The 22,626-nt window shown below is 37.4% G+C and overlaps 1 protein-coding gene across 1 annotated transcript in view; it reads right to left on the bottom strand.

The window, feature by feature from the left end:
• slc6a11b (solute carrier family 6 member 11b) overlaps positions 1-22,626 on the bottom strand; it is a 46,911-nt gene that overhangs the window by 22,132 nt on the left and 2,153 nt on the right. Inside the window, exons 2-6 of the mRNA XM_007248298.4 lie at positions 17,402-17,536; positions 14,351-14,491; positions 13,753-13,834; positions 11,401-11,533; positions 4,847-4,981 (exon numbers count right to left, since the gene is read on the bottom strand). Of these exons, the coding sequence (XP_007248360.2) occupies positions 4,847-4,981; positions 11,401-11,533; positions 13,753-13,834; positions 14,351-14,491; positions 17,402-17,536 (626 nt within the window). The remainder of the gene's footprint in view (positions 1-4,846; positions 4,982-11,400; positions 11,534-13,752; positions 13,835-14,350; positions 14,492-17,401; positions 17,537-22,626) is intronic.

Below are 22,626 nucleotides of genomic sequence, written 5' to 3'. Positions count from 1 at the left end.
ACCGGTTACAACACACCAGGATGCCTTTATTAATGAATTTATGAAAAATGTATTGGGAGGACCCCCAGGCAACCCCTGCCCCTAAGTGTGTCTCCCCACTGACTAAGCTAAGTAAAGCTAAGCTAAGTAAACAAAGCTGTAATAAAAAAAAAAAACTTACAGATTTATCTCCTGAAAACTGTTTATTTGGGTAAGTGAAGCGCTTCTGTTTATGTACAGTAAGCTTACAGGTTCCTGAATTGGCTGGAGTTTTAGAATTAGCGGCTAACCGCTACCGCCCGACAGTGCTACACTGAGTAAACCCTGAGTGTTCCAGTAAGCCAGGGCGATATTAGCTGGCGGTTTGTCCCACGTATCTTGTTTTAACACTGTAAACACGGTAAATGCACAGTCCGATATACTCACCTGTGAGCGGCAAAAAAACTAGATTGGTTAGCGGTTAATGCTAAGGCTACGTAAGGCTAAGGAAACGTCACTGAAACTCCTTTATGAAGCTGTACTTAAGCAGAGTGGCTTTACTGCTCCTTACAACCTGACTGGTAAAATTCATACATACCGGATTATAAGGCACTCTGGCGACTTTGAGAAAAATGAAAGAATTTTAAGTGCACCTTATAGTGTGAAAAATACAGTAGGTGTAAAAGCAGCCTTTATATGTGAGTTCTGTGAGCAGACGCAAAATAACAGGGTTGTAAAAACGCTTGTTAAATGAGCATTTTTCACCTACAATTTTTTTTACAACTAACTGCAGTTTACAAACTCAACAATCATTCTATATCATGTACTTTTTTACTACTGTGTAAATTGCTTGCATCGCATTAATCCCTCCATCAAATTTTCATAGCAATTTTGAAAAGGAGAGATAAATATAACCTTCAGCTTGACATTGTTTCAAAATGAATACTGCAGCTGCAGATGCCTCGGCTGGAAACGAAGCGGCTAATGGATTTGGGGAGCATGCACATTTCATGCAGTACACTTCCACAAATGGCATGAACACCCAGGAGCCTGGATGGAAGCCCTTCTGCAGAATGCCTCCTCCTCAGATAATAACTTAAGGATGTTCCCTGAACTGGCCATTTTCCATTTCTATATAGATTCCCTTTACTTATATCTTATGTTCAATGTCTTATTAATATATATATATATACTATATTTCTTAATCTTGTTTAATACAATATAAATCGGATATCGATGAGAAGAATATAGAAGCCACTGGCTGTGGTGTACATTAATTCACACACTGAATAAAGTGAACTGAAAAAAAGTGCAAAATCAATATAGATCACGTCTTTTAGTTAATAGTATTTGACCTAAAGACTCATGACTCTTATAACAAAGCCTCAAACAGTGGACTCACCAAGGGTAGACGCAATGCTAACTGTTTTTCTAAGCTGGATTATTCATTGATAGTTGATGACAGATCAATAGCACTGTATTGGCATATAGCTGCAGGTTCAATGGTTCTAAGTGATTCTAAAATAAAAGTAAATGTTTTTCAAATTTACATTACAGTCTCTGTTTTCTATTGCAGTATAAACTAATTTATATATATATATAAAATATAAAAAAATATAAAATATAAAATATAAAATATATATATAGAACTATTGTCTATTTTCTGATGTTATTGCAACATTCTCTGGAATCTAGCAGAGATATCTAAATAAAAACAGTATAATAGATACTCTCAGTCTCAGTAAACTGGACGCTGGGGTAACACAGGGTGGGTAATAAACAACACACCATACAGAGTCTGGAACAGACCGTTTATTGTCCGAACTGAAAGCTAATTAAACACTGGTGTCAGAGGCTCTCCCAGCCAAACAGCAGTTCTTTATCATCCTTTCTATTTATTTCTCACTCCTTACACATCCCCTGTTCACTCTCCATTCACTCTCCGCTCACCTCTGCGCATGGACCAGCCTTTGGATAGCTTTCAGTACTACTTTACCTATACATATACATACATATACAGACTGTTCTCATACAGAGTTCCCCAAAGGTGGAACAAACTACCTTCCACTACCAGATCAGGAGAATCTCTCGCTATCTTTAAGAGACTCCTGAAGACAGAGCTCTTCAAAGAGCACCTACTCTCCTAACACCTCTAACACACTAACTACTTCTAACCCCATTTCCTTCTTCCCCTCCTTCACTTCTCTATCCCTTTATTTCCCTTCGACCTCCTTTAAGCCCTATCTAAAAATGGTTTATCTAAATTCCTATTACTTTTGTACTTCATTATTGTAAGTCACTTTGGACAAAAGCGTCTGCCAAATGAAAAGTAATGTAATGTAATGTAATATACTGTATATTATATCTAGTATTATTTAAAACTATGAATTTCTTTCTTAGATTTTTATTCTTTTAGTGGGTTTTGATGGCTTACTTGCTGACTAACTCAATTAGTATATCCACAAATCAGAATTAAGTCCCCACATCTGCACAGTAGATCCTCATTTTCCAAAACATGCCAGTGGGCTATATGGTAGGTACCCACAAATCTAAAAATGACAAATTAAGAAGATAGGAATATACAAGGGCGTAGGAGCAGGTTTGATATTGGGGGGGGACACATTTGCCAATATGAACCCAAGCCCACCCTATAGTTTCTTAGAACAACATTTGTGGAAATTACTTTTAATCACAAATAATAAATATTTTTTTTCTGTATTTTGTTTTTTATTAGTTAACAAGGTGATTTTACAACCGAAACATGTTACTTCACATTACATTTACTGTTGTAAGAAAAAATTATGCAAATACATATACATATGACAAAAATGATCAGTTATCACCTAATATTTAAAATAATATAACAGATTTGGTTATTATTATTATTATTATTATTATTATTATTATTATAATCATGTATTGGCATGTCAATTCTGTTGTATATTTACATTTTCTCTATGCTTTTATTTTTCTATTAAGAGCTCTTCTAAAGATTGGTGTCCTTTTATGTAAAAGAATGTAACTTTACGTTTCATAAAGAGTTTAATTATAAACGTCAGGACATGTGGCCTTACTGTGAACCCTGTTCTAACATATTCTACTGAATATTAACACTGTTCTACATATTCTAGAGCTTTCTCTGCTTTAAAGACATTTAATAAAGTAAGTGGTGGTATGATGTGTCTAATGCACTGCTGGATATACATGATTAAACTCAGTAAACTCAGTAAATGTTTATTAGCTGATCAGCTGGATCAGGTGGAAAACACAGTTTTGGGCAGTGATCAGGGTTAAGAAACTGCTTTAAACGACAAACATAAAGTACTGTACTAAATTCTGACTATCCACTACATCTGGCTTCTAGATAACTAGTTAACTAAATGATTTTTTGTTCATTATTGCTCACAGTAAATCCTGTAATCCTAAATTAATAAAGACAGTTTAAAAATGAAACAGTAATTAGCTGATCAGGTACAGGGCAAGTATTTTTTCTTTAACGTTGACTTCCAATCTATCTAATTCCAAAGTTAAGCTAACTCACTCACACAGCTGCAGTTTATTAATCACAGTGGGTTTAAACTGTGTGCTGATTTAGAGTCTTGTATTTTTAACCAGCTATCAGAAACATCATCACAGTTTATGTGGTTAGCCTATCGTTACCTTTCTTTTAGAAAAATCCCCGTATATCCAGATCTTAATCAGCTGAAGCTGCTGCAGCCCGATCCCGCTGCTAAATCTCACAGCGAGGGGGCGGGGCTTCCCCCACTAGCACACCGAGGGCCGCAAAACCAGCAAGCTGATTGGCTGTTTGTGCTGAGAGGCGGGACTTAATACCTGAACCGGCTCCGTGATTGGTCCGGTCTGTCTCCTCATTAATAGTACAGCTGATCTGAGCGAAACGATATAATTTTTGGGGGGGACAAATCCACCTGTTTCCAATATTGGGTGGGACATGTCCCACCCATCCCCCCCGGTTCCTACGCCAATGGGAATATAGATACTTACAGATTTACCTGTTATAAATGCTGATTAATCTGTGAAAATTGGTTAAATGATTATTGTCTACTACAGTTTACAGCTGAAAGCTGAACTGCAGTTCACCTTTAAGAGCTCAGACCTTTCTGACATTGATTTTTGCAGATATCTGATTTTAGAGCAGCATCGAGGGTGGTCTCAGATGTGACAGACCCTCAGAGAGCAATCAGAGAGGATTTACTGAGCTATCTTTACTGAGTTAATACATAATCAGAGTTATAATGGTACTGTTGGCACTCTACACCTAAATAAAGGTATCAAAGGTTTTAACATTCATTACTCAGGTAGAAGTACAGATAGCAGGGATTAAAAATAAGTTCGGGTTAAAGTAAAACTCAAGCTTTTTACTGAAGTAAAAGTGTAAAAGTGCTGGTTTTAAAACGAATGTATGTATAAAAGTAAAATATTTGTAAGGGGAAAATGTCATTGAGGATAAAAGGATGTGCCACAGGATCCTATAGTGCACTACCCCTCCCCAAAACCATGTATAAACCAATAGGGTATCAGAATGGTATATTCAATCAGATTCACTCTATTTTTTATCTACGAGAAGCCAGAATGAACACAAGCTGAAATAAAATAAAAGTCCATTTTTAAAAAGTATGGAGTAGAAAGCAAAGATAATTGTGTGAAAATGTAGAAGTAAAATAAATACTTCAGTAAAGTATAGATTACCAAAATTTCTACTTAAGTAAGATAACAAAGTGATTTTACTTCCTTAATTGCACCTTTGCACCAAAACCCTTCAATGTCTAAGAATTATTAGGGTTGGTTTAAAATGCTATGCAAATTTATTACAATATATCATTAATTGTACAGCTGGTGTCTGACCGAGAAGAAGCTCTGATCTTACCTGTGGGTCTGAGAGACGAGAGATATCAGGATACAGGTAGAATTTAATTCCATCAGCTGCACCAGGCAGTGTGATTCCACGGATCAACAGGATCACCAGCATGAAGTAGGGGAAGGTGGCTGTGACGTACACCACCTGCAGAAACAAACAGACACAATCAAAGATTGCATTGTTCAGAGTTAGTGAAAGTTATTAAACTTAGGAAGTCATGAAGAGGTTCCAAAAAAAAGCATAGCTCATGCATTCAATCACAACCTATAGACTATTGTGGGCAGATTTCTTAGCTATTTTAGAGATAGAGGCGAGTGTTGTACTACACAACATTCTGAATGGAGATTTTCCATTGAAAGGACAAAATACAGTACCAGTCAAAAGTTTGGATTTAATGTTATTTCGCATATTGTATGCCGTAACTCTTTCTTTCCTGGGGTGGTCCTGATGAGAGTCAGTTTTATCAAAACATTTCTGAGGGTGTTTGCGACTGCTCTTGTGGATACTATTCAGATTGACTGACTACATTTCTTTTTTTTTCTTTACTTAGTTATGGTAGTTGTTGCCATAATATGGATTAGAAAATTACTCAAATATAGCTATTCACTGTTTACCAACTCTACCTCTTCACAACTTTACAACTGATGCTCTCAAACACAATAAGAGAACAAGAAATTCAAGTAATTAACTCTTTTCATGTTCAGCACAGCTGTTAACTGAAAACCATTCCAGGTGACTCTACCTCATAAAGCTGATTGGGAAAATGGCAAGATGTTCAGAACTGTCATCAAAGCAAGAGATGCTACTTTTGTTCTGGTTTAACACTTTTTTGTTTATTAAATAATTCCATATTTTTTATAGTTTGGATGACTTTAGTATTAATGTTCAACCCTTTTTAAAATGACAAAAAATACGCTTTTTAAAAAATGTATCCAAACTTTTGACTGGTACTGCAGTATACGACTAGGCTTACTCCCTTGTCTGGCGAAACAAACCTTTGTAGTTAATGGGGTAAACTTTTTATTTTGTATAGAGCCTTTACATTACGTGAGTATTATGTATGTCTATAAATATTACATTTTATCGCTATTTAAAACCCCATCAAAACCAGTTTAAAGATCAGGTCACCGCTACTGTTGTTACTCTGGAAAATGTAGGTGATCTGGGTTTTTAACAGCAAAGCAAAACCATAGAAAGCTCAGGTCTTTCACTGGTCTACCAGACTGGAGTGAATGGTTTGGGGTGAATGACTGGGGATGAGTGGTGGGAGCCGTGCTCTCGAGGTGATGAGAAGGGGTTAAGGAATGTTCTGGGACGATGCCAGCGGGCAGGTTCAGTTCTGAAAAGCCAGATTGAGAGCGGAGTGAAAGCCGGATTCTCAGGGGAAAGGAGGAGGCGGAGCTCAGAGCCAGAGGTTCTGATGGAAAATCACTCAGTACTGGGTCTCTTCACTAGAACCCATTAAAATACAAAGCCTGAGCAGATACCAGGCTGTGACCCATCAACACAATGTGCATAGTCTACATCATTATAGAGCGTCCAAGAACATCTGCACCCATTCTGTCTGCTAAGATACGAGAAAACCAAGAAAGTCTGAGTCAAACTTTCTAAAATACAAAAATATTGTACATTATTTTATGATTTTAAAATAAATAGACTAATTTCTACATGTTTTAAGTAATTGTATATATTAAAAGGTCTTATTCCATTGGCAGATAACTTTGCTTAACTCAAAAAAATAACATCTTTAATTAATCACTGTCAAAAAATGATGCTTAAAACAAGTAAAATAGTGGTGGTTGTCCGGAGTTACTGAAATATACACAGTTTTGTTATTGTACATTAATATAATATACTTTAACATGGGTTACCTAATTTTTAACTGTATGTTGGTTTTTTAAGTGATTTATTGACTAATAAATAAGTTTCTTATTCTGTTAGCAAATTGGCAGCTTAATTTAAGAAATAAATAATCATTTGTCAAAGAATAATGCTTTATACAAGCTAATTCTATTGCTGTGTTATTTTTACATTTTACCATAAAATACCATATTTTTCAAAGGTATTTTGACCTATTTTTAGTGATTTTATCTACCAAAAGATAATTTTGCTTAATTCAGGGAATACAGGTTTGTGAAGAAATAGTGCTTAAAAGAAGCAAAATAGTGGTGGATGTCAAAAGTGTCTGAAATATATATACACAGTAAAAAACTATATAACATGGTAATTTCACTTGTTTTAAGCATAAGTTATTGACAAAAATGAAGTTATTTTTTTTTCAATCAAGCTAAATAATAAGAATAAGTCCCTTTAAATAGATAACATCGCTTATAGTTAGTTAAATATGTTAAAAATAATGAATTCTAGATGTTTAGACTATACTTGAAAGGATTTTACATGTTAAGCATTGTTAGTTATTGTGGTGTGCGTCAGAGCTGCTGGGCGTAAGGTGGCTGAGCTCTGCTGGTGAACTCGGCTGCAGGAACCGTTCCAAGCTTCTCAGAATCGAATCCAACATACTGAAGCTCTTTCAGCTGCAGAAGAAACCGGCCCGCGGGGGGCAGCACTAGGTTCTTGTTCTTCTGGCTCTCAGTCAAGACCGTACGAGGACAAGACCGGGTCTGACACAAAAGCCCTCTGCCCAGTTCCCCCAGAAGGAGCCCAACTGGGAAGTGTTGGCAGTGTGGGAAAATGTGTGGCAAAGCGGTGGACAATTACCAACACCTTCAGCTTGACCTCGACCATTTACTATACCTTCAGATACATTTACACCATAAACAACAGAGTTACCCCACAATTACCACGGAGGGGCGGGAAAGAGGATCATATTTATTGATTTCAGGGCTGAACAATAAAAGAATAAGATTATATCACAATATATAAGACATAAACTGATGACACAGTATATTTATTGCAATATTTTTGATAAGATACATCAGTACTGGCAGATTTCAGAAACTGCTATGCAAAGAATCTCCCATTATTATTTTAAAAATATTTCCCACATTTTTAACAGTACCTCAAGATTTGCTGCAAATCTTGGACTAATGCTCAGAAAAGTACAGTACCCTGTTTATCACAATTAATCAGAATCATACCATAAGATTATAAAATAACCACCCTTTATAATTATTATTACTACAATAAATTACAACAGATTACCCTAAAATACTAACAAAATTACATCTCGGCAGGTGAAATCATCGTAAGTATACACAATACAATACAATATTACAGTACCAGTGAAACATTTGGACACACCTTAAACTCAGTTCATTTTTTTTTAATTTTCTGCATTATAGATTCATTCTAAAGTCACCACACAAAACAGTGTTAAATAAACCAGAATATGTTTTATAGTTTAGAATCTTCCAAGGATTATGCGGCGCATAATTTTAAGCAAAAATAATAAGACAATTCAGCAGGTCTGGCCACTGGGGGCGCCCAAGTAACACTGTAATTAAAAAAATTATTTTAAAGTCAAACGAGTGTTAGAGGCAGTTAGCAGCTGCTTAGCGCTAGTAAATGCCAACCAACAGAACTACACTTAGGAACCTTGAGTGTTCCAGAAACCCTGAGTGCTATTAGCTAGCGATTCATCCCACATAGCTTGTTTTAACATGGTAAACACACAGGCTACAGTCCGATATACTCGCCTCTGAATGGCAAAAGAGCTAGTGCTGCGGTTAGCGGCTAATGCTAATGCTGTTCCTGTCTCAGAGCTGAAGAAACTGCACTGAAACTCCTGTATAGCACTGTACGTCAGTGGAGTGGCTTTACTGCTGCTTACAACCTGACTGGTAAAATTCATACATAAGGCACACCATATTTTAAGACGAACTGTTGATTTTTGGGAAAATTAAAGGGTTTTAAGTGCACCTTATGGTGTGAAAAATACAGTACTTGAATTTCTTGTCCTCTTAGTGTTTGAGAGCATGTGAGAGTTGTGTTGTGAAGAGGTAGAGTCGGTCAAGTCAAGTCAAGTCAAGTCAGTATACAGTGAATAACCTTATTTAATTAATGACAGGGTGACTACAGATCTGCATTACCAGGACTCTTTAACTTCTACTGTTAAACTGTAATACACTGAACTAACAAATAACATGACTGACGTAGAGTTTTATGTTCATTAAACAATAAAAAGCTCAGAAGATTAGACATTTACTGACTCAGCAATGGGTTTCAGTAACTGTCTATATTGTCTAGAACAGGGATTCCCAACCTTTTTTGACTAAATGTCTGTTAAACTACATTTACTAAATATTGGAAGAATTTGTACTTAGCAAACGTTGGTCTACAGCTCCTTGCAGTACCTCTAGCTCCAGGTCCAAACTCCTCTTCAATTTTTTTCTTCTCAATTAGTTCAATAATATGATTACATATTATTATCCAGGCTCTATGTGTTTTTTTACAAGGTGAGTAGTTAAACAGGACAATGCTCAACCACCCTGACTTTTTTCCCCAACTCAGGTTGTTCTAATCAGCTTGAGTCTGAGAATGCTTGAGAAGTCTTGCCCACCTCCTAACTATATACTCAAAATTGTGGACAAAATCCAGTTTTCTTTACAAGGTGATTAGTTAAACAGGACAATTCTTAACCGTATTACTTTCCTGCTACTCAAATAGAGATTTCTACTCAGTGCAAAAGCTTAAGAAACCTCAAGAACGCTTGCCCACTTCATTCTAATTAGTCCAGTAATATGATTACATACTGAAAACCGTGAACACCACAAATCTGGGGCAAAATCCAGAGCAAAATCCATGCTCCAGGTTTTTTTTTTTAAGAAAATGAATAGGAAATCTCTCCTCCACCCTGACTTTCTCCCAGCTCTCCCGCGGGTGAACGTCTAAGCCCTCAAATTCGCAGGTCAGACCCCCGTGCCATAAATCTACCACCGGCTTATGTGAGAATCACCCGCGCTCACAAATGGCCACAAAAGGCCCGCGGCGAACAGCTTAGCGATGCCCCCCTGAATGCACCAATCTGCATAGTGGTCAAACAGGAGGAAGAAAGCATTTCTGCCGGCCGCCATAATTCCTCCCAGAAGGGAAGAGGCGAGCTGAGGGACTCTGCATGCTCCTCATGAACGCTCCACTTTCCCCCAGTGAATACAGAAATCAATCTTGGACGGGCGCTAAAGCCTCGCCGTGAAGGAGCATTCTTCCCCGTTACTTCACGGCCCAACAAAAGCCACTTCAGGAGATACGGGCCCCGCTGCCCGGCTCCTTTCTCCCGGACCTGTACAATGTGAACCCATTAATTTTTCCCCACACATCCCTCTTCCTTTCTCCGCTCTCTTTCTGCCTCATTGAGTCCGTTAGACATTCTTAAAGGCTGCTAAAAGAATAGCGTCCAGAGGAAGGCCTGTGACTGAGCTTCCACCATTGGCACTGGCATGAAAGCCCCACAATGCAGCGGACTGGGAGTACAAGGTGGAGGTAGAGCGAGGCCAGGCCTGAGTTTTTTTGTTCCGAGCGCAGGAATAATGTGTTCACAGCTTTTCTGCTGTGGGAGTTAGCGGGATTGTTTGAATTTGTTTATTCATGTTTTCTATGTTTTCTTTAAACTTCACTGGGATATGGCCAAATTAAAGCCCAGAATACAGTTGTTTTCCATCATGACAACCGGAAATGTCCAGACAGCTATAAAGTTATTAAGTTTTAATCTCAAATAAAAATGTACAAAATGACTAATAATACTATAAAATATATTATATACTTATATATAAAACTGTATAGTCTTGTATATAAGACTGAATATTGTGTAATATTTTATTGCATAACTGTTGGACAAAAAAACTTCAAAAAACTTTTGAAGAACTTTACAAAAGGAGAAAATAACATTAACTTTCAAGTGATAAGAATTAATTTCTACTGGTAAACTTATCATGAAATTGTAACACATTATGTCAAAATGTTGTGTGACTACTGAAGAAACTTCTGGCAAGCTGCCAATGTATCTTTTTAATTTAGGGAAATCTTGTGAGCTGTCTGTTTCCAATAGCTTATAATCTAATTTCTTGCTATTGTTTGATTTAGGAGTTTGACCCACTGAAGTGCAAATAAATACAGTATGATTTGTTTTGCTACTTTGGCTAATACAATGTTTCTCAACCCTGGTCTCTGGAGGCCCACTGTCCTACACATTTTAGTGCTTTTCCTGCTTTAACACACCCATTTTAACTCAATAATAAGCTGCTGATGAACTGATTAGTTTAAGGTGTGTTAGGGTGTTGTTGGCTGGCAGTGGGCCTTCTGGACAGGAGAAAATTTGAGAAATATTGAGCTAGTATTGGAACACTAGTGAAACTACAGCATAAAACTATTACGGGATTTTTTAAAAATCAGCCCAGTTTAGGTTTTAAATAAATTAGAATTAAAACACTTATACGTAAAAAAAAATACTGCAAAATGAGATAATATATATTTTGACTACATAATTTGTTATAATAGCATTTTATTAGTAAATCTTGTCAGAATGCCTTTTGATATTGTAGACCATTGCAACGTTCAGCTATAAAACTCCTGCTTAGTTAAACTGCAACTGTCCAACAGTTACTTACCTTGCCAGTAGATTTGGGGCCTTTCCATATGCAGAAATAACAGATGATCCAGGCCACCAGCAGACACAGGGCTAGCTCCCAGCGCAGCTTTCCAACATGTTCAATTCCATCAGATATACTGAGCACACGGCGCCTGCGGAGGGAATCAATGAAAATATGCAGCATTGGTAAAAACAGTGGCAAAATATTATATAAAATAAATTATTGTTTATAAAACTGGTTTATTCCTTCTAAAGATTGGATATGGAGCAGAAAATGGATCAATAATTGGATAAGCTTTGAAACTTTTGAAAAAACACCTTATTAACAGACACTGGTCTGGAAACCCCCATTCAATTAGTTAGATAATAGCTGTTCAAAATGAGCTTTATGATCTTTCCTATGACTCATCATTAATCTAATTTTCACATATACACAAATGTGACGCATCAAAATTCAGCTTACCATATTTGATATCAGGTTTATTTATGTAGCTCCATAAATCAAAACATGTGGAGGTCTCAACTAAAAAAACTCAAACTGAAGGAAAATGATCAGCTCTAAATTAGCCAACACTGAAGATTTTAACTTAAGCATGTTCTTAAACTGAAATGCACCATCCTCTCTCTATTTACTACATGAAAGTTGTTCAAAAGGAGCTTTATGACCTTTATAAGGATCTCAGTGAGTCTAATTTTCACATATGCACAAGGTTAATGCATGCGTTAAAGCTTCTCATATTTAATATCAGGTTTAATCAGTTCCATAAATCAAAGTGTGTTGATTGGCCTGATAATTAGCCCCCACTGATGTGTGAAATCTCTGCTTAAAACCGGTCGCCTATCCAATTTCGCAATTTCAATGGCGAGCATGCTAGATGGACATGAGCCATGATCCTGTCTTGGCCCCTCCGTCCTGCTGCCATTCATCATCTTCGACGTGTTCTTGGGGGCGATCCAAGGCCCGGGCCGTGCCCTCTTCAGAACCGGCCGACTCCATTCAGTCCCGAGACTGACAGCTCCTATCCCTCCCCAGTATTGGGGTCCTGACTGGTCAGTGCAGAGCCAGTCTGGGCTTTCCAACATGTAACCAAGAACGTTCGGACCGCTAAGACCCGGCTGTTGGCAACCGATGGGGAATTTCGTGCGAGCCAACTGGGGCCAAATTTGTGTCCATACCATTTCTAGCTGTGCGACTGGCCTTTTGATGCTTGTCGACGACGGCAAAGCTAAAAGAATGACAAATTATCAGTGAAAAAGGTTATGTAGAACTGCGGAATAGTAAGCAGTGGCCAATTGCTCAACTGAGCCAGGCGGTGCCAAAAGCTGTCGGGCAAGCTGGCACATTGATGTGTTTTGTGACTTCCTTTGCTTTTCAGTAAAAGACAGCAGATAGATTGGAAGTGGAAGTGGGTGGAAGATTTAAATGGGCTTTTAGCTCTAGGAAACTAAACTAATCTACTGTTGGTGTGAAGATATCTTACCGTTATCTACCGTTATTCATTATTTTTCAGTTTCACTGATCATATAGAACACTTTGTAGTTCTTTATTTACAGACTGTAGTCTTGTATCTGTTTCTTTGCATACTTTATTTTCCTCCCTTTATCCTGTTCTTTAATGCTTAGGAACCCACAGGAGAGAAAACCCCCACAGAACAGCTTTAAACACTGTTCACTCACTGTCTATCCCTCTATTAACATAACATTTCTACATATAGCTGCTCCACCATGTAGATAAAGTAAAGTCAGAGGCAGAAGCTCTGAATCTGTTGCTGCACAGTTTGTGTCAGTCATCCTCTAGCACTTTATCATTGGGAACATTGGGAACTGCCCACTGGACACTGCTGGTGGACTATTCTCAGTCTCACAGTGGTGTTTAAAAACATCGGCAGCATTGCTGTATCTGATCCACTCGTACCAGGACGGCACAACACACACTAACACTTAATGCACCACCACCAAGCCAATTAGTGTCACTGCAGTGCTGAGAATAATAACTGTTCTGTTGTGTTTTTCTATTCTGTGGTGTCCTAATCATTGAAGAACAGGGTAAAAGGAGGATACTAATAAAGCATGCAGACAAACAGATACAGAACCACAGTCTGTAATTATCGAAATTTAAAGTGTTTTTTATGCTCAGTGGAAGTGGTCATAATGTTACGCCTGATGTTGCCATGTGCAACATTGCAGTGCCAGCATTCGCTGCTGAACAGGCTTGGAATCTTGAACATTTGGAAAACAATGTTATGTAAATGTCACAGTGCTGCTTTTGCATATTCATGAAGCTCCCTCCACCATGACAGAGTTTTGTTAACAAATCTCTCAGCGTGTGTATCTGAAATCTGAAACAGCAGATGAATGAATCCATACTCACTCCCAGAACTCCATAACTGGTGAGGTGGCGTACGGGTTGGTGAGGTTTTCGATGCTGGCATTGTTGAAATCCACACAGTTTTCTAAAAGGAAATACCATCAGATAATGTTGGAATCTATTCTCAATACATTTCAACAGACAATATCCATTTAAAATGCTGAGTAATTCAAGAGTTGACTTACTTCCTGTCTGGGAAATTGCACCATAGAGTATTATTCTAATGCACAAACTTTTCTGATTTATTTAATAACCATTTGATTTAGCATATCTTGTAGAGTCCCAAAGGATTTAATTCTGGCCCTTATAAAACTGGTTTTAATTATGACAACCTAGTGATGAAGTGTGGGCTTACATACAGTACAAGCCAAGATTTGGACAAGAACTGTGCCAATTAATAGGCAAAAAAAAAAAAAACATTTTAATAGGCAAAAATATATATATTTTTTTTCAACTGCGATTTAGAGAGTAAACGTTTAAATTCCATTGGAAATTCAGAGCTGCAGCCTCCCTCAACCTAATAGCTTGTACCCACCAATTTATAACCCAACCACTGGTAAGGACCCTCCATTATGAAGAAACACTCTATAGATGAGCCTACCTGTGTTCCAGTAGTGGCCACAGTTGGCCCAGGGTAGTTCTGTTGTGAAGCAGTTTAACAGGTAGAAGATGGCCCACGACAAGATCACCACATAATACACGTTCAGGTGAGCTTCAATGACTTGAGTCGCATAGCCGATACCTTCAAAAGAGACGAGGCCAACAATTAAGAACATCCAATGTAAAGAGCTACAAGCTAAGCTAACAGGTGTCTATAGGGTATTCGTCAAAAGAAATTACATTACTGCCGGTTTAAGACCATTTAATTCCACTGATATTACAATGACAATATTACAGCATAAAAGAGGGGGGTTAAATGTTCGGGAGTTTGTTTTTTGTCTTTTTTATAATTGTAATGTGTATTATTGCTTATAATGTGAAGAATGAAAATAAATAAATAAATAAATAAAGAATTCAGGAGTGTGCGGTATGTGCAGTGTTCAGGAGTGTGCAGTAAGGCCCTTCTATAACAATATGTAACACTTACATTTTAAGAATATATTTCATGAAATTAACAAAAATATAAAACAGCAACTAATTCAAAGCATTAGTCTGCGTTTTTCAGTTGCTTAAGGATGGATAATTGACTGACAGTGGCACTAACCAAACAAAGCTATTTAAAATGGCTTCTGCCCCCGTACCTGCGTGGCCCTTCTATTAGCAAATTTGTTGGAAAATTTAACCAGTCAGATTAATGATTTTCACAACGGGGCGGGGCCATGGCTGTCTAACCCCTTTTCATTGTTCTGAAGAAGGGGCTATGTACTGGTTAGTATGTACTGCGACTAGATTTTTTTGTGTCGTATCTAATTAAAAAGCCTTTTTTTGGGTGTTTTTGGGCTGTTAATGTGTATTAAGTTCATATAACTGATGTTAAGTCAAGACAGAGATATAAATAATATATATATATATATATATATATATATACAGGTGCTGGTCAACGAATTAGAATAATTTGAAATAGTGCAATCATGAAATTCTTTGAATGCATTTTTTTGTGCAGAAAGCAAATCAGGTGTTCACCGCACCTGTCCTACTCGTTAGACTAATCACAGAACTCGTTACCTGGAAAAAAATTTGCTCAGCTGAGCTTTCCAAAAGGCCCATTTAGGCCATTTAACTGTGACACTGTTGTTTTATTGAATTAGAATAATGGAGAAACCGTTTCATTGAATTAGAATAATTTTTATTATAATTACAATCATCACTTTCTCAGTATTTTGTGGCTGCCCCCTTGGCTTGTATGACTGCCTGAAGTCTCCGCGGCATCGATTTGACCAGCTTGTCGCAAGTTTACGCACTCACAGCTTCCAGATCTTTTCACGCACTCGTGGTTGTAGGTTTCGCCACCACGACGCCAGACACGAGGACCTTGGTCACCGAAGGAGATGCAGAAGCGTGATTCGTCACTGAAGACCACTTTCTGCCAGTCTTCAGCAGTCCACTCGCCGTGTTCTTTGGCCCACTTCAGCCGTTTCTCCATTTGTTTCTTGTTCAGCATCGGTTTTACTGCTGGAACGCGAGATTTGAAGCCGAGTTTGCGCAGACGACGGTAAGTGGTTGATCTGGAGACGTCAGCGCCGGTCTGCTTGTTCCACAAGTCGGTGAGCTCGGAAGTGGACTTGAACCGGTTGCTGACTGCGATCTCTCTCAGCTGCTTGTTGTAGCGAGCAGAAGTTTTTCGGACGCCGGAACAGTTGGTGCGCTTGCTGCAGTTTTTCTTGAGAGCTTTGCAGACGGAAGACTGGCTGATGCCGAGCTGCTCAGCAATTTTAGTTTGGGTCAAGCCTTGTTGGCGAAGGGCTTGAATTTGAGCCACTATTCCGGTTGAGAGGTCGCGCTGCTTACCCATGATTGATTTTACAACTTAGAAATTCTACTCAACCCTGACTTTATACTGCACAGTGAACACTCTTCACAGAAAACAAAAATTTGAGCATTTATTCTAATTCAATGAAACGGTTTCTCCATTATTCTAATTGAATAAAACAACAGTGTCACAGTTAAATGGCCTAAATGGGCCTTTTGGAAAGCTCAGCTGAGCAAATTTTTTTCCAGGTAACGAGTTCTGTGATTAGTCTAACGAGTAGGACAGGTGCGGCGAACACCTGATTTGCTTTCTGCACAAAAAATGCATTCAAAGAATTTCATGATTGCACTATTTCAAATTATTCTAATTCGTTGACCAGCACCTGTATATATATATATGTAGCAAATGCAGTAATATAAACATTTATTTTTGTGTGAATTTATTTTTTATTTTATTTTATTTTTTGATGTCCATTTTATATTTGTATATTTCTTGATTATTATGCGTATACTTCAGGAAATTGTTTAATTAATTACATCATCTGACCACGTCAGCAGTTAGTTCATCAGTTGGTCACATGGTGCACTTGGGGAAAAACTGTTTCATGTATAATCAGTCAGTGTGTACAAGCGGTATTTAAGGACAAAGGGCTGTGAAATATGAAGAAATGGACTTCTAGCAATGCCTAACCTTCTGGTTGGAAGTGCACGCGGTCATTTAAGTGAAATATTCTTGTGTTTGTATGTGTGTAAATTAGGTTTAAGAGCATTAAAGTTTTATGTAGTAATTTTCAGTTAAACAATTCATAGACGGAAACGTCACTATTTTTAGAACTACACATTATAATAACAGGGATCTGGTAGGTTTGTTGAGATGTAATTGCGCTCTTCATTTTACTCAATTTATTTACATTAACCTTAAAAATATTTTCACATGACCTGTACAATTACACATTATTACCAGAGAGGTCACTAAATCCCCAAATCAAAAACTGAAGGACTGTCACTTTAACCAGTCAATATTTAATGTAGCTGCTCATTCATGTAAATGGGCTCTTATTAGGTGAACACAATGGGCGATATCTATTAATAATTACAGAGGCTGTGTCTTTACATTGTGCTCAACTAATTACTGTCCAGAACAGGCCTACTTAACACCAAACATGCCTTGACCAATCAAACACATTTTGGGGTACGATCTGGTGGGAACACTGTAAGAAGACACAGTGTGGTCTGTATGTACCTTCAAAGAGTGGACAAACTTTTCGCCAACATGTGATGCCCCCTTCACTGGTGAACTGGCCCAGTGCTGTCTCCAAGAAGAACACTGGGATCCCACAGCAGACAAAGAAGATGACGTAAGGCACGAAGAAAGCACCTGCAGGGGGAAAAAAGACAGGGTCACTATGGTTGACAATCTCTGCATAAGAATAATGCACTCTACATCAAGGTTCTTAAGTCCTGATTCTGATGCAGGTTTGTAGCTTTCCCTTCTCCCAAAACACCTGATTTAACTGATCATCTCATTAACAAACCCTTTCAGAGTTGTAAGGGGTGAGTTAAAGCAGGCAATCCTCTCAAATATGCAGGGCAGGGGGCACAATGACCAGGGTTGAAGAGCACTGGACTAGGCTGATATGGCAGAGAAAAATACAGTATACAACACATAAGGGGTGTGCCATACCGAAACGTACACAATAATATCGCCAAATTTTTAATATTGAAATATCGTGCCATATCACCCAGCCCTAATTATCACATCAGGGTACTACTTTTTTGCTGTTTTTTAGCAAAAGGAAGATTCACACTGTTCTATTTCCCATGATATATCTACTAGAGACAGATTATATCTGTCCAGTATCATTTATTTTACTTTAATCCTGGATATATGAAGATAGTATCATGACATTCTGGATCATTGACTTCTCTTACAAATTTGATAAAATTCTTGTACATTTTAATATCTCAGTTAGGGGTGTGCTATATCATATCGTATGCAATAATACAATTAAATTTTTATTTTGTTGCAGTAGTGTATTCTTTGTGTAGTGTAGTATATTTTTTTTTATTCAAGAGTGTATCAAGGGTATTGTTATCCCGAAAATACCATGAAATATCGTGATATTATTTTTTACACAATAAAAGCACCTGTGATATTGTGATAGTAGTAATAGTGCTTTTTCTGTGGGTTTGGTACAATTGGTCAAGTGTGAAAGCTGCTTTTGAGCATCAGTACAGTCCAGACAGTACTAGAGCTGCACGATATTGTAAAAAAAATACATTGCAAAATTTCAGGGTGAAATTCAGCTGTGAATGTCAGCTGGACAGAGGATCCCAGCTTTCGACCTAACTATGCGGATGGAGGCCATGCGGTTACCTCGTGTTACTCCTGCCCACCCCACCCCCAACCCCCCCGCGCAGAAAGCAGGAGCCTGTCATTTACAAAGACACAGAGACAGCGCTGTGTATGTACTTCTTGTGTCAATAATCAAAATATTGCAACATGACATGGTTGATTTAATTGCCTTAAGTTACATCACACATCCTGAGATGTGAATATTGCGCATGCGTACATCGTGATAAACGATAAATCGTGCAGCCCTACAGTGTAGCGATCCTGGGTCCCTCTGAAATCGATGGTCTGGTGTTTGGTACAAGTAGATGTGGACAGCGACAGGTGTGAGAACTATCCAAGCCTGGGTCTGCTTGGGAACTGGTGCGATTGGATAGTTTTGTAACCTGACACTTCAAATTATCGCTTTTTCAATTTCAAGCAGTTAGCAATGCTCAATACCTGATAAATTCACCCAGCTCTAAAAAGCTGGAGAAATTGGTTTATCTGAAGTTGTCTGATCTATTGATCTATGATTAACCACTAGACTAGAGCTCACTTTTAAGGTTTTAGAGCACAAAAAATCAATTATTTAATTTATTCAGCAATTACAACTGTTTAGGGCTAAAACATTGGTTGTCCACAAGTAAAATTAACACTAAACAAGATCCACTACTACGAGGAGTAGTAGAGACAAATGACATATTTGACACTAATTAAACGTCTGAATAAGCACCAGAATCTGCACAAACTTTACACATTAACAGTGTGAAATTACTCAATGTTAGAATGGACCAGCTGGAGCATCAAGTGTTCAGATGGTGAGGAGACCAAATGAGAAATTCTCAACCTCCGCTTTGATCCAAATGTAGCAAGCTTTACGCTAATCTATGAGACGTCTAAATGTATACAGGATTGTGATTAATGATTACAATGGATATAAGTCATGCAAAAGCTGCACAAAATGTGCCGGACATTAAGAATAATGTATAAAGTTGTATATTATGTTGTAATGGACCAGCTGGACCTTAGATGTTAAAGATATGAAGTTCAGATGGTAATGCTATAAACTGTTGGTAATTATGTGTAAATGTTTGAGATTTATGTTGGGTTTACAGTTTGTAGACTACCAGCTGACGTTAAACAAGCAAGCTACAAACCTTCCTAATCCATTTAAACCAGTATTTCTCAACCCTGGTACTAGAAACCCACTGCCAACACTCCAGATCCAAATCTGAATTAATCAGCCCTTTAACAACAGTCCAATATCCAAAAGAGTTGGTGTATTAAAGCAGCGGAATCACTAAAATGTTTTTTTACCCTTTTACTGCCATATTGGAGTTGAATTTAATTTTTTAATATTTGTAAAAACATCTTTTTTTTAGCCAGAGGAACTTCAGATATAAAGCCTTCCTAATCCAATCAAAGTCAGTGTTTTCAGTCCAGGTTCTGGATGCCCATGTTCTGAGTTCTTCACTTTCTAACTAATTTATTGCAATTTTATATAGCTTGAAGTGCGTATTTGGTTTTACAGTTGGTTTGCTACCAGTTAAAGCTAAACAAACTAGCTAAAAGCAATGGAAAGCCACTTAAAGCCAGTATTATAAGAACAAATCCTATTTGTGATGGTAAATGTGGATGGTAATGGAGATGGTAAGTGCTGTGGTTAATTGTGGGTAACTGGGATTTTTGAGCTTCATGTTGAGTTTACAATTGGTAGGCTAGAGACCAGCTTAGCCAAGATTTCTCAAACTAGGTCAAGGGAGTCCAATGCCAACACACCTGATCACAACTGATCCCAATCTGAACTAATAAACTCACTAACCACAAATAAATGCCTAATTGGGAAGAAGTAGACACAGTACTTCCAATAAGTGCAAACACTATGGGTAAGTGGGTTTACAGTTAGAAGGATACCAGTTAAACCACTGAAATTGAAACACTAATGCTAGCAACTGTGGGTAACTGTGAGCTTTATTTGAGCTTCATCTTGGGTTTACAGTTGGTAGGCTACGACTACATTATATTATGTAGTGGCAAAACTAACAACATTATATTAAGTTAAGGTGGGAAAGCATTAATATTTAGGACTAATGTTTATGAAATACTGTACTAAGTCATACTAAACCTTACTAAGGTAGTGGATCCTCTACATTTTTTCATATAACCTAATTATATAGATCTTTTACTACCTTCAGTTCTAAGATCTAAAATTCCTTTACACTTTTGTGCTGTGATGTTAAACAAAGTACATATTGCATATTTCAAGTGCTTTTTTGGGTTTTAGTTGAGTTGACCCTAACTGGAGTCTAACTGGAATCAAGGTTCTTGATTATTAAGGACACTATTATGGGTCATTATTAGGACAGTATACTATTCTTTTAGCTCCCTTTAATGTAAAATAATGGACCAAATCTTTGGAATTCTTTATAATAAAAACGAGTAACCGAATGTCAGAAGGCTTAGAAGAAATAGTGTGGTACAGTGTCAACATAGTGTATGAAACTGATGTTAAAATGTTGGGAAGGATTGGCTGGAGCTTTAAAAGTTGAGATGTTGAGATAATGTTGAGGTTATGTGAGTAATTAAGGTGCTTGAGCTTCACGTTGTGTTTACATTTGGTATGGTACCAGCAGGAGTTAAATAACCTATGTACGAGCCTTCCTAAATCAGTTTAAGCCAGTATTTCTCAACCCTGAAAAAATCAGTTAATTAACAATCCTTAATTGAGTTACAATTGGGTCTTTTAAAGCAGAGACAACACTCAAACGTGTATAAAACTTCTTTTCAATACTGTTTCTTACCCATGTATGGTAAATGTAGAGAGATTTATCTGGCTTTAATTCTAAGATTAACATATATAAACATCTCATCTGTTTAGAAAGAGGGGATGTTATTGCTACTAATTGCAAACAAGTGGGATTTTTGAGCTTTATGTTAGGCAAATAGGCATACAGTTTAAAATTAATACATTAATACTACCAGCTCTGGTTAACTGTTTTTTTTTTTTGCTTAATATTGGGTTTACAGTTGTTTTAGCTTTATGCTGTGTATAATTGGTAGGCTATCAGCTAAACCACTGAAGTTGATATTATACTGCTATTCATATGGGTTAATGTTTTTTTAGCTTTATGTTAAGTTTACAGTTGCTAAGCTACCAGCTAAACCATTGATCTGGATACACTAATGCTAGTAATGGTGGGTAATTGTTAGCTTCATGTGGGTTTTACAGTTGGTAGCTAAACCATTGGGGTTTATACAATAATGCTAGTGAATGTGGGTAGCTGTTTTTTTGTCTGTGTTTACTGTTGGTAGGCTACCAGCTAAACCATTCTAAGGCATTTCTCAACTGTGATTTTACAATCCCACTGGCAACACACCTGATCCAAATCAGAACTAATAACAAATTTTAACATATTTATTGTAATTGTAGAGGGCATAAGAGACTTTCGTGTTGGGTTTACATTTGGTAGGCTTCCAGCTAAACCATTAATGTTGATACAGTAATGCTACCAAGTGTAGGTAACTGGATTTTTAGCTTCATTTTAGATTCACAGTTGGTAGGTAGTTACCAGCTAAGTACCTGGTAAGGCAGGATTTCTCAACCGTGATTCTGAAAGCACACTGCCAATATACCTAATTCCAATCTGAACTAATAACATATTTTCATGTTGTGTATTTACAGTTAAGCAAACAATTAAGCCATTCTAAGGCAGTATTTCTTAACCCTGATCCTGGAAGCCCACTGGCAACACACCTGATCTCAATACTGAGTTAGTGTGGGTGTGCTAAAGCAGGGAAAATATTAAGCACTGATCCTCAGACTTAAACCCCTTAGTTAGTAATTGTAGAGTGGGCAACTGTTTTTCAGCTTCATGTTGTGTTTACAATTGGTTTACTGTTTTGTTCCCTGTTTTTTAGCTTTATGATGTGTTCACAGTTGGTAAACTATCAGCTAAATCATTAAAGGTTATAAAGTAATGCTGGTAACTTTTTTTAGCAACGTGTTGGGTTTACAGATGATATGCTACCAACTAAGTCATTCTAAGGCAGTATTTCTCAAACGTGATTCTGGAAGCCCACTGTCAACACACCTGATCCCAATCTGAACTAATCACCTCATTAACAACAGTCCA

This window comes from Astyanax mexicanus, chromosome 24 (assembly GCF_023375975.1).
Source record: "Astyanax mexicanus isolate ESR-SI-001 chromosome 24, AstMex3_surface, whole genome shotgun sequence".
Classification (NCBI taxonomy): Eukaryota; Metazoa; Chordata; class Actinopteri; order Characiformes; family Acestrorhamphidae; genus Astyanax; species Astyanax mexicanus.
The sequence above is the reverse complement of the archived record's forward strand: the minus strand, read 5'-3'. Positions and strand labels throughout refer to the sequence as shown.